The 16,341-nt window shown below is 41.4% G+C and overlaps 1 protein-coding gene across 1 annotated transcript in view; it reads left to right on the top strand.

The window, feature by feature from the left end:
- LOC140195385 (contactin-associated protein-like 2) overlaps positions 1-16,341 on the top strand; it is a 1,890,266-nt gene that overhangs the window by 1,475,981 nt on the left and 397,944 nt on the right. Inside the window, exon 15 of the mRNA XM_072253599.1 lies at positions 11,189-11,316. Coding sequence (XP_072109700.1) covers positions 11,189-11,316 — 128 coding nt within the window. The remainder of the gene's footprint in view (positions 1-11,188; positions 11,317-16,341) is intronic.

Genomic DNA, 16,341 nt, shown 5'->3' with positions numbered 1-16,341 from the left:
TTTCATTGAAATACATAATTTGTTACTCAGTTAAATATTAGTTCATCTTTTTTATACATTCTAAGTATTTCCATTAAACTTCAGCTAATTGGGACAGCTGCTTAATTGGGCCAAAATGTATTTGTCCTGGATGTGTCTCAATTAACCAGAATACACTGTATTACAATCCTGGAAAAATTATCAGTATCATTTCAATTTATTGCCTGCCTCACCTCAAATAATTTTGTAAATAGTTGTATATGTTTGGGATCCAAATTGTGAGGTGATTGAATGAGTAATTGAGTTAGATACTTAGAAATCTGTAACAACATAGGGCATGCATTGTCATGTAGCACTTAGAATCCTTTGGAACTTTTGATGTATGCAAAGTTCCAGGTTTGTTGCTGAGTTAGCTATTCTCAGCCACTACATTGGAGAGTTCTACAGTTAATCTTAAGGGCCAGTGTTTTGCAGCAACAGAAATTCAGTGTGGGTGCTTCTGCAGCATAGTGGTAGTGCGACGCTATTACAGATCAAGGTAGTCTGGCGCTTGGAGTTCAATTCCAGTGCCATTCTATAAGGAGTCTCTGTACATCCTCCCCGTGGAATGCATGGGTTTTCCCCAGGTGCTCTGGTTTCCACCCATGATCCAAGAACGAGCTAGATAGGTGAATTGATCATTGTAAGTTGTCCTGTGATTAGGTTAGGGTTAATCAAAGTCATGGGGTTGCCTGGGGCAGTGTGGCTCGAAGGGCTGGAGGGCCTACTCCACACTGTATCACTAAACGTCGCAAAATGTCACAAAATTCTCCCTCAATGACGCAAAAACAAAGGAGCTGGTTGTGGACTACAGGAGGAATGGAGACAGGAGGAATATTGACATCAATGGATCTGAGGTTGAGAGGGTAAACTGCTTTAATTTCCTCAATATAAACATCACTGAGGACCCCACTTGTATGTATCAGCTGTGGGATGAAAAAAGCCAACAGTGCCTCTCTCACCTCAGACAGTTGAAGAAGTTCAGCATGAGTCCCCAAATCCTAAGTAATTATGGGAAGGCACGATTGAGAGCATCCTGACTGGCTGTACCACTGCCTGGTATGAGAACTGTTCTTCCCTCAGTGGCAGAACTTCCCACTATTCAGGACATTTAGAGCAACAGGTCCGTAAAAAGGACACAAAGGGTCATTGGAGACCCAAGTCACCCCAACCACAAACTCTTCCAGTTGCTACCATCCAGGAAACGGTACCGCAGCATTAAAGCCAGGACCAACAGGCTCCAGAACAGCTTCTTCTACCAGGCCATCAGACTGATTAATTCATGCTGACACAATTGTATTTCTAAGCTAAATTGACTGTTCTGTTGTATATCTTACTCTACATACTATTTATTACAAGTTACTATAAATTGCACATTGCGCATTTAGACGGAGACATAATGTTAAGATTTTTACTATTCATGTCTGTGAAGGCTGTAAGAAATAAAGTCAAGTCAATTCAGTTCAAATAAATAAATAATCAGCATTGATTCTTATCATGAAATAGATTTTGGTAGAAGAGTAGTTAGTTTGCTGGTCAGAGTACTTCAGATATGGTCCCATCAGTACCCTCTACACAATAAACAATAACATTCTAAAACCTTTCAAGGTCAATTCTTTGTGACTCATGCACTAGGAATCCCAGATTTATCTGCATCCCAGAGCTCTGCGATCTCTCACCATGTTGATAATATGCTGAATATTCATTATCTCACAATTTCTGATGACATAGAAGGAAGCTATTAACATAGAACATAGAATAGTGCAGCACCATAAAGAACCTTGAACACACAATGTTGTGCCAATTTCTAACCTACTCCAAAATCAAAGTGTGTCTTGGCCCAAAATGTCAAATATCTATCCATTTCCATAGATTCTACCTGACCTGCTGAGTTCCTCCAGCATTTTGTATGTGTTGCTCAATCTAACACTTCCCTCTATTTTCTTTCATTTATGTGCCTACTTTGTGGTCTCTTACATGTCCTTAATCTGTCTGTCTCTACCACTATCCTGAGAAGTGTGTTCCATGCAAAAACTCACTGTGTTAAAAAAAACACTACCACTACAATTCCTCTATACTTTCCTCCAACTATCTGAGAAGTATTCCCTCTCAAATTACCATTCCCACCTCGGGAAAAAGATGTTGGCTGTCAACTCTGTCTTTGGTTCTTATCATCTTATACATCTCTATCAAGTCACTTCTCATCCTGCTTTGCTCCAAATTAAAAATACCTAGTTCTCTCAACCTATCCTCATAAGACATGCTCTCCAATCTAGGTAGCATCCTTGTAAATCTCTTCTGCATTCTTTCTGAGCTTCTAGATCCTTCCTATAATAAGGCAACCAGAACTGAACATAATGTTCCAAGTATGGTCTAACCAGAGTTATATGGAACTGTAACATTACCTTAAAATCAGTCCACTGACTAATGAAGGCTGACACTCCATACACCTTCATAACCACCCAATTAAATTACATGGCAACTGTGAGGGAGCCAAAAGATTCATCTGATCCTCCCATCTTTCCAGATCCTATTTCAAGTCATTTATGAAAACCACAAAAAGCAGGGGTTCCAGAACAGATCCCTGCAAAACACCACTGGTCACTGACCTCCAGGTGGAATACATTTCATATACTACTACCCTCTGCCTTTGAAAGGCAAGCCAATTCTGAATCTACGCAATTAAGTTTCCCTGGATTCCATGCCTTTTGACTTTCTGAATAAGCCTACCATGGGGAACCTTGTTGAACATCTTACGAAAATCCATATACACCCAACTCACTGCTTTACCTTCATCAATTTATTTTGTCACTTGCTTGAAGAATTCAGTCAGGCTTGTGAGGCATGACCGGCTCCTTACAAAGCCATGTTGACAATCCCTAATCAGACTATATTCTCCAAATGCCCATAATCCTGTCTCCGAGAATCTTCTCCAATTGTTTGCCCACCACTGATGTAAGACAAACTGGCCTATAATACCCAGAGTTACCTCTACTCCCTTTCTTGAACAAAGAAATAACATTTGCCATCCTCCAATCTTCTGGTACTCTTCTTGTGGCCAGTGAACCCCCAACATTTGAGGACATCTACATGAAACATTGTCATAAAAAAGCACCATCCATCATTAAAGATCCACACTACCCAGGGTATGCTCTATTATCGCTGCTGCTGTCAGGTAGAAGGTACAAGAACATTGGGACTCACACCTCTAGGTTCGGGAACAGTTTCTACTCCTCAACAATCAGGCTCTTGAATAAAAGGGGATAACTACACTCACTTTACCCATCACTGAAATAATCTAAACCAATGAGTGATCTCATCCTAAGGACTCTTAATGTCATTATCTTATGTCCTCGTTATTTATTGCTATTTATTTATATCTACGTTTTCAAAGTTTGTTGTCTTCTGCACTCTGTTGATCTTTCATTAATACTGTTACAATTACTGTTCTGATTACAATTACAATTACAATTTGCTGAGTATGCCTAGAGGAAAATGAATCTCAGGGGTGTATATGGTGACATGTATTTACTTCAGTAATAAATTTACTTTGAACTCTGAAGATCATCACCAAAAACACAGCAATTTCTTCCCTCATTTCTTGTATTAACCTTGGATATATTCTGTCTGGCCCCAGAGACTTATCTATCCTAATGCTTTTAAAACTTCCAGCACGTCCCCTTTCTTCATGTTGACACGTTCCAGCATATTAGCCTGTTATACACTGTCCTCATATTTGTCAAGATCTCTCACACAAGTAAATACTGAAACGAAGTATTCATTAAGGGCCTCCCCTACCTCGTTTCACTCCTGACACTGATTTCCTATTTTATCTCTGATCAGACCTGAGCTCACTCTAATCATTCTTCTGTTCTTCACATACATCAGGTCAAGTCAATTCCAGTTTATTGTAATTTAACAATATGCATTTATATAACATATACAACCATATAATGTATATAGAAACAAGACAGCATTTTTTCATACCAGGGTGCAAGGCACAGTAGTATACATGACACACATAACACACGATAACTTATGAAGGTATGGATAAATTCTACAGATGAATCATACATAAATAACAAACTAAAGTGCATTCATTTTAAATATTGGAAGGTATGGAATAGATTAACCAGTGACACTTTGAATACGATGCAGCTGGAATTTCAAAAGCCTGATGGACTGGGGGCAGAAATTGTTTCCCGTCCTGGCCGTTCATGTTTACAAGCATCGTAGTCTCCTGCCTGATGGTAGAAAGTCAAAGAGGAAACTGGATGGATAGGTGGGATCCTTAATAATACTAAGGGCTCTGTGTACACCACACTCCGGACAAATGTCCCCGATGGATGGTAGGGAGACCCCTAAAATCCTCTCAGCTGTTCTCACAGTCTTTTGTAGGGGCTCCTGGTCTGATGCTTGACTACCCCCATACCAGATGGAGATGCAACCTGTCAGGACGTTCTCCACATGCTCCTGCAAAACACAGTTAAGAAGGGTGGAGTTGGGGTGGAAGCCTTGCTTTCCTCTATCTTCTTAGGAAGTGGAGGCACTGCTGTGCCTTCTTATTCAGGGAGGTGATATTAAGGGACCAGATGAGGTCATCCATGATGTGAACTCCCAGGAACCTGGTGCACTTAACTCTCTCTGCAGTGGAGCCATGGATTCGCAGAGCAGGATGGTTTGTCTGCACCATCTTGTAGTCCCCAATGATTTCTTTTGTCTTCCCGCATTCAGGCTTAGGTTGTTCTTCTCACAGCAATCCACCAGCTGCTCTACTTCCTATCTATACTCCATCTTGTCATCATACTTGATAAGGCTAACCATTGTTGTGTATTCCGCAAGCTTGATGACACGGTTTGAGCTGGATCCTGCGCCACAGTCGTGCAGCAACAGTGTGAACAGCAGTGGACTGTGTCATGGTCTGGTCCGTGAAGTCCGTATTCCGGTTCATGGACTGGTCCATCGACCCTTGCTCCAGGTTTTCCTATCTACCCTGTTTCTGTTCCTGTTGAGCTAATTGAGGCAGCTGCATAAATACATTCAGAGACCCAGGTGTGGCTGCTGGATTGTTCTTGTCCTTACTCCTTGTTTGCCTTCCTCTGCCTTCTGTTTCCTCGCCTGAAGCCCAGCCTTGTCTTCCCTGTAACTCTCGCCTCGCCTTGCTTTGCCAGAAACCTTGCCTTGTCTTGCTGGTAACTCTCACCTCATCTCACCTGCAGTCTTGTCCTGGAGCCACCCTGTACCTAGCTCCCTTCCTGTCCCTTGCCTCCGCCCAGGTAAGCCAGGCCACCTTGCCATTACCTGGAGTTGATTCTGTCCCTTGCCTCTGTCGGGTGGTGATCCGCGCCCTGCCCAGGTGAACCACGCCCTGCCCAGGAGGAGCCTGCCAAGCCTCGCCTCGTCTCCTGCGTCCTGCCAAGCCTCGCCTCGTCTCCTGCCTCCAGCCTCCAGCCTCGCCTCTAGTCTCCTTCCTCCAGCCTCCAGCCTCGCCTCACCTCTAGTCTCTGCCTCCAGCCTTGCCTCACCTCAAGTCTCCTGCCTCCAGCCTCCAGCCTTGCCTCAAGTCTCCTGCCTCCAGCCTCCAGCCTCGCCTCGCCTCAAGTCTCCTGCCTCCAGCCTCCAGCCTCGCCTCGCCTCAAGTCTCCTGCCTCCAGCCTTGCCTCAAGTCTCCTGCCTCCAGCCTCCAGCTTCGCCTCGCCTCGTCTCCTGCCTCCAGCCTCCAGCTTCGCCTCGCCTCAAGCCTCCTACCTCGAGCCTCGAGCCTCGCCTCACCTCAAGCATCCCTCAGCATCAATGGCTCCACAGTGGAGAAAGTGGAAAACATCAAGTTCCTTGGGGTGCAGATCTCGGACAATCTCACCTGGTCCAGGAACACCACTGGGATTGTGAAACGGGTCCAGCAGAGATTGCACTTTCTGAGGAAGCTTAAACAAGCATCACTCCCCACTAACATCTTAACTACATTCTACAGAGGTGTGGTTGAGAGTGTGCTGACCTTTTGCATCACAACCTGGCACTCCAGCTGCAGTGCTGTCGACAAAAAAGCCTTGCAGAGGGTAGTTAGGGGAGCAGAGAAGGTTATTGGGGTCTCCCTACCTTCTGTCCAAGACCTCTTTCAGAGTCGATGCCTCCAGAAGACACGGTACATCATTAAAGACCTCTCACACCCTCTCGATGAACTGTTTGTTCTTCTGCCATCAGGCAAACATTACAGGAGCATCAAAACTAAAACCACAAGGCTACTAAACAGCTTCCTCCCACAGGCAGTCAGACTGCTAAATAGCTGCTCCACCTGACTCTGCTTTGGACACTTCTAACTTGCACTGGACACATATGACTGATTTTAACTGACATGTGGCTGTTGTGTTTTACTATTTATTGTTATGTTTATTATTTTGTGTTGCGTTTGTTATGTTATGATTGCACTGCCCCTGAGAAACGCTGTCTCATTCTGCCCTGCAGAGCTGATGTATGGTTAGAATAACAATAAAGTTTTTGAATCTTGAATCTTGAAGTCTCAAGTCTCCAGCCTCCTGCCAAGCCTCACTTCATCCCTTGCCTAGCCTCTAGCCTGAAGACTCCAGCCTCCTGCCTAGCCCCAAGCTTGAAGACTCCAGCCTCTGGCCTCTTGCCAAGCCAAGTCTCGCCTCTAGTCTCAACCCTGAAGACTCCAGCCTCATCCTGCCTGCCTGCCAAGCCTCGTCCTTGCCTAGTTCTGGGGTCTGAGCCAGATGCAAGACCCAGGTACTGGGTCCTTGTCCAATCTCTGGCTCGAAGTCCAAGCCCGGGCTCCTAGCTCTTTTTTCCAGTCCTGTTCCAGGTTCCTGGTTTTCCTGTCCATGTCCTTGCCATCGCCCTGTATCCTAGTCCTGTCCCTAGTACTTCAGTGTCTGTGTCTTGTACTCGGGTCTGTTCCCAGCCACTCCCATATGACAGACTGAGCACACAGCCCTGGGGAGCGCTGGTGCTCCGTGTAATGGGATTAGAGATGTTGCTGGCCACACAGACTGACTGAGCCTTACTGTTAAGTCCAATATCCAGTTGCAGAGGGAGGTGTTGAGACCCAGGGAAGACAGCTTCCCCATCAATTTCTAGGGTATAATGGTGTTGAACGCTGAACTGAAATCTATAAACAACAGTCTAGCATATGAGACATGTAGAATGCCTTGGGGTTTTCCTTAATCTGAATTGTCAAGGCCTCTTGTCCTCTTCTGTTTTCCTAAATCCCTTCTAGCTAATTTATAAGCTCCTCCTAGCTAATTTATAACTCTGCAGTGCCCTTTCCTTGCTTCCTTCTTTCTCTTTTCTAAATGTTCCATATCTCTTGTCAAACATTGTTCTTTTCCCTGCAACAATGAGACAAACCTGTCCGGAACTCCATATGCATTTCCAGTCAAAATTTGGGAAGTTGAAGTCACCATGACAATAGCCTTATTATTTTTGCATCTTTCCAAAACTTTCCTCCCAATCTGCTTCTCATAGTCTCTGCTATCAGGAGCGGGCAGATGTCAGGGGGGGGCGGTGGGGGGGGGTGAGGGTGGTGTCAAGAGAATACTCTGAATACAAAATTTGCTCCCTTCCTGTTTCTGATTTCCACCTACACTGACTCAGTAGACAATCCCTCCACAACATCCAGTGTTTCTGCAGCTGCGATACTATCCCTGATTAGCAATGCCACCACCCCACCTCTCTTACCCCCTCCCTGTCCCTTTTAAAGCATCGAAACCCTGAACATCCAGCATCCATTTCTGTCCTTGTGATAGCCAAGTCTCTTTAATGACTACAGCTTTGCAGTTCCAGGTACTGATTCATGCTCTAAGTTCAGCTCCCTTGTTCCTAATAGTTCTCACATTTAAGTAGATATATTTAATGCAAGTAGACGTATTTAATGCATTTATGTCCTATTGTCTATCTATCCTTCCTCACAGTCCCTCTACACATTGCATCTCTGATCATCCTCTGACATAACACTCTGGTTTCCATACCCTGCTACCTAATTTAAACCTTCCCCAAAACTTTAGAATATCTGCCCCCCCCCCAAGTTTAACCTGTTCCTTTTGTACATATCGTATGTTCCCTACAAGATATCCCAAAGGTCAACAACTTTGAAACCCTGCCTCCTGCTTCAATTCATCTGCCACACATTCATCTGCCGTATCACCCTATTCTTACCCTCACTGGTGCATGGCACAGGCAACAATCCGGAGATTATCACATTTCAAGTCATGCTTTTTAGCTTCCTACCTAGATCCCTAGATTCACTCTCTTCAGGATTTCATCTGCTTTCATACATGTGTCGTTAGTACCAATGTACGCCATATATTCTTAAGTCCATGGCATTCTGAGATGTCCCTGACCTTGGTAGGTCACCCCCTGCCCCAAAAGTATCATACTTGTTATTGAGGGCAACAGTCACAGGGGTACTTTATATTATCTGTCTATTCACTTTTTATCTCCTGACAGTCACCCAACTACCTGCCTCCTGCAACTCCTCTGTAGCTCCTATTTGTCAGTTCTTTACTCTCCCAAATGATCTGTAGGTCATGCAGCTCCAGGTCCTGTTCCCTAACACAGTTTGGAAAAACTACACCCAGGTACTCTCACAGATGTAGCAGCCAGAGACAATGGAGATCCACTGGGTCTCCCACATCTGGGACGAGGAGCACACCACTACCCTGTGATCCATTCTTGCTGCTAATAAAGAAAGAAACAGAAACCTGAAGAAACTTCAACGAGCTTCTGCCTCTTCTTCTCGAAGCCTCTTGAGTCAAAACAGGCTTTTCAGAAGGCCTTTGATAAGTTGCCACCCATGGAATCACAGGGAAGTTACTAGCATGGGTGGAGCACTGGCTGATCAGCAGAAAACAGAGAGTGGGAATAAAGGGATCCTATTCTGGATGGCTGCCGGTTACCAGTGGAGTTCCACAGGAGTCGGTGTTGGGACCACTGCTTTTTACGATGTATGTCAATGATTTGGACAATAGGATTAACGGATTTGTGGCTAAGTTTGCCGATGATACAAAGATAGGTGACGGAGTAGATAATGTTGAGGAAACAGAGAGCCTGCAGAGAGACTTAGATAGTTTAGGGAAATGGGCAAAGAAGTGGCAAATGAAATATAATGTTGGAAAGTGTATAGTCATGTACTTTGGTGGAAGAAATAAATGGGCAGACTATTATTTAGATGGAGAGAGAATTCAAAATGTAGAGATGCAAGGGGACGAGGGAGTCATTGTGCAGGATACCCTGAAGGTTAACCTCCAGGTTGAGTTGGTGGAGAAGAAGGCGAAGTGAATCATACACACAACAAGACTTGCTCATTTCAATAGATTCCACTCTCGCGCAGATCTTGCTCTCGCTATTCCAATGTGAAATCCATTAAGATCATCTAATTTCTGCCAGCTCTCAGGTTATTTCTATCAGACCCTGTAACCCATTCTCTCTCATATGCTCGTCAACGGTCTCTGATTCACGTGTCACTGACCTTTAGCAGGGAAAATTCACAGTCACCAATTAGCCTCTCAATATATCTTTGAGAGATACTGTAGAAGGAAACCAAAGGACACAGGATAAAACCCACACTAACATCTGGAGAATATGCAAATTCTACAGACAGTACTGGAGATCAGACTTGAACTCAAGATTCTGGAGTGTTACTGCCACTTATCATACAACAGGTCAAGTAACTTCCCTTTAAATTTAAATAGGAAGTGGTCAAATGATAATAACAAGAATTGGTGAGCCCAGAAATTAAAACTCACATTGGAATGTGATCTTGGAGAACCAGACTTGTTACCATCCCTATTTCACTGGACTATTAATTTCCTGGTGTAATTCCGGACAATAAGATTTGAATACAAAATAATTTTTGCTTTTAGTTCTAGATTTTAATATGTACACAAACTAATAAATGTATAGTATTAACATTGGATGGTGTGGATTTACAATTAGAAATGAAATTTTGAAAAAGATGGGAGGATTCTAGGAAAAATATCTGCTAGGAATTCTCAGGTGGTGTTGCAGGCAATAGGAGCAAAGATGTCACTCATGGCTACAGATATCATGTGCCACTTACTTCATTGGATGGGGAACACATGTAGTTAAGTCATGAAATTTATTCTGGCAATATGTCACATTGCCGTTCACCAGAAAATACAGTGAAGCCAATGAAATAGAACATAATGTGACATTTTTTATGCATTGTACACATTATTCCTGCAGATTTTCAAATAAAACTACTACACTGTTCAAATTTTAAATTAAACACTTAAATCATTGAGGTGGTATTTGCCCACAACTTAAATCAGAAACATTATTGCAGATAAAAGTTGTGTAGCAAGTATTTATATTTGATGTAGGGGGTGCAGAAATGTATTTATTTATTTTCTTTTCAGTATTTTTTTCTATCTATACTTTTCACTTCTCTTTTTTTTCTGCACTTCTTCATGCTTACCTGTGTGCTGTGTTTCTTGCTGAATAATGAAAAGATGTAAAAGATAGCCACTGAGATGGGAGTAATTTAGCATGATCTGAGGTTCTGAAAGTATTGTGAAAGTAGTGGACCACATCAATTTTATACAACTGTCGCTATCATGTTGCAGTTCCACTTCTTTGGCTGTCAATTGTTCGTTCCTCTCTTAGTGAATAAGATCAAGAGCAGTGAGTGATCCTGTGTGAGAAACAGCATGCACATATATTCAATGAAATTTCAATTGAACAACTGAAGTTGGTTAGACAATTGTGAAACAATGTGGAAAAAATGTTTTAGCAAAATATCCTTTTTTTAGTTCATTAGTTTATCATTGTCATATAATCTGAGATGTTGTGAAAAGCTTTTGTTTGTATGCCATCCAGACAGATTATTTCATACAGAAGCACATCAGAGTACAAAAGGAAACAAAAACAAATGCAGAATCTATTGTCACAGTTACAAAGAAAGTGCACTGCAGGCAGACAAGTACCTTCAGACCATTTCCCATTTTGCTGAGCTCTGGGACTGTGAATGCAGAAAAACGTTCGCTGTCCACCAATGCACATTTTTGAGGTTGTTCATTTCTCAAATGCCATAACATTAGCACAGTTGATAACTCATGCTATATTTTACTGTAGTTAATTGTAAGTTAAGTAAGAGATATATCTTATTGCTGTTCTTATTGTCAATCATTTTCAGGAGAAAAGATTCTGGATTCCTTGCTTACAAAGATCACCTTCCAGTCAGCCAGGTATTAGTTGGCGATACTGGGCGCTCAGGATCCGAAGCTAGACTCACTGTCGGCCCACTACGTTGCCAAGGAGACAGTAAGCAACCTCATTTATTTTGTCATTCTTATTTTTTCTCTATAGACTATGGAAAAACAAACTGACATGAACAATCAAGGATAAGACTCCAAACCTGTGAAAATGAAACTACTTCCTATTTGCTAGTAAAGCATAGAATAAATCATTTTTCATTTTTAACTGAGAAATGATGAAACAATGCTATATAAACATTCTATAAAGAACACTGGGCAGCAATGGGTAACAGCTAAAAAATCTACTCATGCAAATGTTCAATCCCTGGTTTATTTTTAATATAAAAAACCATTTTAGCTCAAACAGGTGAGTTTTAAACAAATCTACTAACCAGTCATGATTGGAGGCAGATAATTAAAGAGTGTGGTGGACATTTATAGAGTTTCCTCTTTTTGGAAGAGTACAAATTACATTTATATTGCGCCAAAGAATTTTATGGAAGGAGAGAGAAAATTCAGATACTGCGGAGGAAAATGGAACTAGGATAAAATCAGATGAGTATGGTTTGAGAAGGTTTTTGATGATGGGAAGAATTAAACCTAAGCTGAAGATTTAAAACAGAAACCTAAGAGGAAAGCGTTATTGATTAACGGTCAGGCGTATGTCAAGGTCAAGACAAGCATGGCTGCACACACTTCCTCAGGTAATTTGCATTTATTTAATCTGTGGCACACACAGGGATATGTAAAAAGATGGGTCCTGCAGAAACATTTCCCTTCCCTAATTAGGTATAATAATCACAGCATATAGTACAAGTGTATGCTTCACTCTTCAAACCTCTGCATACACTTGGCCGCGTGAGCACAGGCGCATTATAGATAAATGTGCCTGTTCAGCCCCACCCCTTTGTATGAGGTGGATCAGCAATTGGTGGAAGGTGATGCAAGATGCCAGGAACTAGGCTGATAAGTGAATGTGGTGTAGCTTGCATTATAGAATCACAGAATAGTTACAACACTGTAAAAGACGGTGCAAGCCATTTTGTTCAAAGTGGCCCTCTACCAGAGAAATTCAAATCGATTCCCTACCACTAACAACCCCCAGTCCTTTCTCCATACCCATTACAAACTTCTCTTCACCACTTATCCAAGTCCTTCTTGATATCTCCACCATATATGCAGGCAGTCTGCTCCAGATTCTAACCATACACCATGCAAAATTGTTTTCCTCATGTCATTCTTGATTTTCTTCCCTTTACCGTTATGTCTGTGGCACCTTTTCCCTGAACTCTTCATCAAAATCCAGCCTCCCATTATTCAGTGTCCGGAACCCTCATCATTTCTTGTTAAGAATCAGAATCAGGTTTATTATCAATGACATATGTCATGAGATTTGTTGTTTTGCCACAGCAGTAGAGTGCAAGCCAGTAAATATAGGCTGAGTACCCCTAACCAAAAATGCTTGGGGCTGAAAGTGTTTCAGATTTCAGATTTTTATCAGAGTTTGGAATATATAATGAGATAGCATGGGAACACCATCATTTCTGACTCTGAATCTATGTGCTACCTATAAACAGTCTTCGTCCTACACTTGTTCATTGCAGATATGTACTTAACAGTAAAAGTTATTACACATGATTAATATAATGAAAATATAATGTGTGTAGGGTAACAAAAGCTGCACAGCAGCACTGGAAGAATAGCTTTCAGTCTCCACCTATGATGCCATGATTTGATTAAAAGGTTACAGTACACTGTATTTATATTTTGCTATTTTTAGGGTTTATGTAAGATATAAAAACAATCAGCATTGTAGACGTGTTCTACAATGTTAGATCCCCATCAGCGATGATATTTGTAAACTCATCAATGAATTTCTCTGTTGCTTCGTGATCGAAGGCTTTATCCTTAAAACTTTTTAAATCTTTAAACATTTAATGCTTTGCCTTTTCTTAGATTTCCGTAACCAGCCTGCTGAATATTCACAATTGCCTTCAATTTTCAGTTCATTGTGATAGATCTTTGCTTGTTTCATGATCAGTATACCGTTAAGTGGCATATGTTCGCCGACACTGACAAATCCACCCTTTCAATACATGGTTGAGATCTTCATTTTTCACTATGCAATGTTTTTCTATTTTTCATTAACTTCTGTTCATTACATATTTGAGGTCACTTCCAGAATTGTCTGTGATGTGCAGAGACCTGCACATCTCCCAGAATCCTTCTTTGTGGAATTTTCCAATTGTGACATCATGTCAGCATTCAAAAAATATCCAGATTTCAGAGGTTTTCAGATTTTGGTATTTTGGATAAGGGGTACTCCACCTGTATATAGTGCAAAAGACAAATACCAAGGTAGGGTTCATTGGTTCATCTTATAGCGGTGGGAAAGAAGCTGTTCTTGGGATAGTTAATCTCAGTCTTCAGGCTCCTGTACCTGCTCCCTGATGGCAAGAATGAGAAGATGGTGTATTCTAGATGTTGAGAGTGTTTGGTGATGGGTGCCACCTTCTTGAGGCACCTGCTCTTGATGTCCTTGACGTTGGGGAGGGTTTGCCAATGAAGGAAATGGCTGAGTCTACAAACCTCTGCAGTCTCTTGTTCAATACAAAGTTATGAAGCAGACATAGTGCTCTCCACTGCACGTCTATAGAAATTTGAAAGTCTTTTGGTGAAATACCAAGACTCCTCAATGTCCTAATGGAGATGCTGTCATTCCTCCTTCATGATGGTTTCAATGTCACAGAATCATCTAGCAGGAAACAGGGCCTTCTGCCCACTGGATCATTGGACCATCAACCTCTCCTTTACACTAAATATTACACTAATCCTATTTTATTCACTCCACATTCCATTACTCCCCCCACCCCCATTTACTACCACTCAGTTATCAATCCCAGAGAGAGCATGCAAACTCTGTTCAGGCTGCACTGAGGTCAGGATCACTAGCTATGCCACTTTGCTACTTCAAATTAAGGAACACCTGCCTACATAATCCACGGCAAGTAAATCAGAAAGGTGTGTTGATACAAAAGGAGGTGGCATTTGAATAGGCTGACTACGATGAGGATTCTTTCCTCTATAAAAATTTCAACCTATCACAAGCCACACTCAGCAATGGGCATCCCTACTTGGCTGGCATTGCCTCCTCCATGATGTTTAGGGCATACTTGCGGTAGTTCAGCATATATCTCATTGGCCTTGGTTGAATAGTGTAAGTGAGCTGTGAAATACAGCTATTAGCCTTGCAATGTTTGGGCCCAGGATAGATCTCTATGAAATTGATGCCCAGGAACTATCAAATCTCACTTTAGCCTTCTCTTCATCAAAGAAAGCAGTCCTAGCCTCTCTAATTTCTTACAATCCACCCTGAAACGTTTTTCAAACCTTTTCTCATTCCTTATCCTCATTCCCTATCATCATTTCTATAATTCAGCCGCAAGGTTTGAACGCAATACTCCTATTGAGGCTGGACCACTGCTTTTCAAGGATTTGGCCCGATTTTTCCTTCTTTTATACTCAAATGCCTCTGTTGAAAAAGCCCCAAAGAGTGATTGCCTTACTTACTGAGCTGTAATCAATAAGAGCAGCTTGACACACGTTTTGCTGTTGTTCAGCTCTTTCCAAAGCAGACTGGAGAGCCAATGACATTGCACCCACTGTAGCAGTTTGCAGCAGCACGTGAATTCCAGTGGGACCTAACCCTCGCTCAGGCAGGAATCAATTCTAGCCTTAACCAACCTCTCAATAACTTCACTACAGGAGATCTGAGTGCAACTGGTCGATAATCGTTGAGGCAGCTCACTCTACTGTTCTTGGGCACTGATGATGATTGTTGCCTTTTTAAAGCAGATGGGAACCTCAGAACCTCAGCCAGATACTGTATACCATTGAGGCCTAGTGCCTTGACTGATCAAAGTGTAAGATATTGCTTAGGATATAGATTTAAAATATTCATTTTGGTATTTATTAAATAATGAATTTGAATAAAATCATTCCATACATAAATAAAAAGAATGAAGTTGACCTATTTTGGATTTAGATTGACTAAAATTTCCTACAGCTGAAATTGATTCTCAGTGGTCTGTGTTAAGCGCACAATATAGTGAAGTGCAGATGTTATTCTCCACCTCTGAGATTTATCTTCATTCTTACTTCGGTGGAAGTTTAGATGCTGGGTGCAACACAACTTAAAAGCAACAGCAGCGCTTAAAGCAAACAAACAAGAACAAGCTTATATCCTTGTTTTTCTTTATATTTAATCCCAAAGAAATGAAAATGACAGTCCAGTTGCAGTTAATAAAAGAAAATCCTTTTTTGATCCAATCTAACACCAGAATAAGCCTCCTAAAAAGTCACTACACAGGTCACATGGACTGCATATTATGTTGGAGCCTACGATGCCGCCAACATTATTTCAGCTATATAGAAAATGCTAATGCAGACCCATGAATGTCACAATTTGAATCTTCAGTTTGATGTATTTTGTGGAGAAAATGTATTTGCATCCAGCTCACCCATGTGTCAATATGCTGCCATTGCCTCTTTGTAAAAATACTGAAATGTCAGGAACATTGGCATTTCAGAAGCTAACAATCGAATCACGTATCAGGCAAATAATATTTTCTTTTGCCTTGATACAAACACTTTTACAAATGGGGCAGGAAAATAAAATTTGTTGAAATTATTTTAATTATTTGGGATCTCATAATTGTAAATGCTTAAATCAGCTGATGTTAATAATCAAAACAATTCTCATTTCTATTAAGCCTGAGATAATTAATCTAGCTTGTTCCATGTAATAATAAATATTTTGCTGCTCCCTGCTCTGTTGCATATCAGCTAATATAGTTTTGTGTCAAGTTAGGGGGATCAATTATCTATGAATATTCTCAATCATTCTCCATGACCCAAGTACATTGTGCATGTAAATGTGTGCATTTATAATTCATTAACATGTTTAATAAACTGGTCTTTAATTAAAAATTGAAAAAAATAACAAAGAATGAATAAAGTCACTTACATTGCAAAGTCAGAGTAGATTTTTCAGGAAAAACTTAGTCAAAGACGGAAAGAATCTAAGACCCAA

The sequence above is a fragment of the Mobula birostris genome, chromosome 3 (assembly GCF_030028105.1).
Source record: "Mobula birostris isolate sMobBir1 chromosome 3, sMobBir1.hap1, whole genome shotgun sequence".
NCBI classification, from domain to species: Eukaryota; Metazoa; Chordata; class Chondrichthyes; order Myliobatiformes; family Myliobatidae; genus Mobula; species Mobula birostris.
The sequence above is the reverse complement of the archived record's forward strand: the minus strand, read 5'-3'. Positions and strand labels throughout refer to the sequence as shown.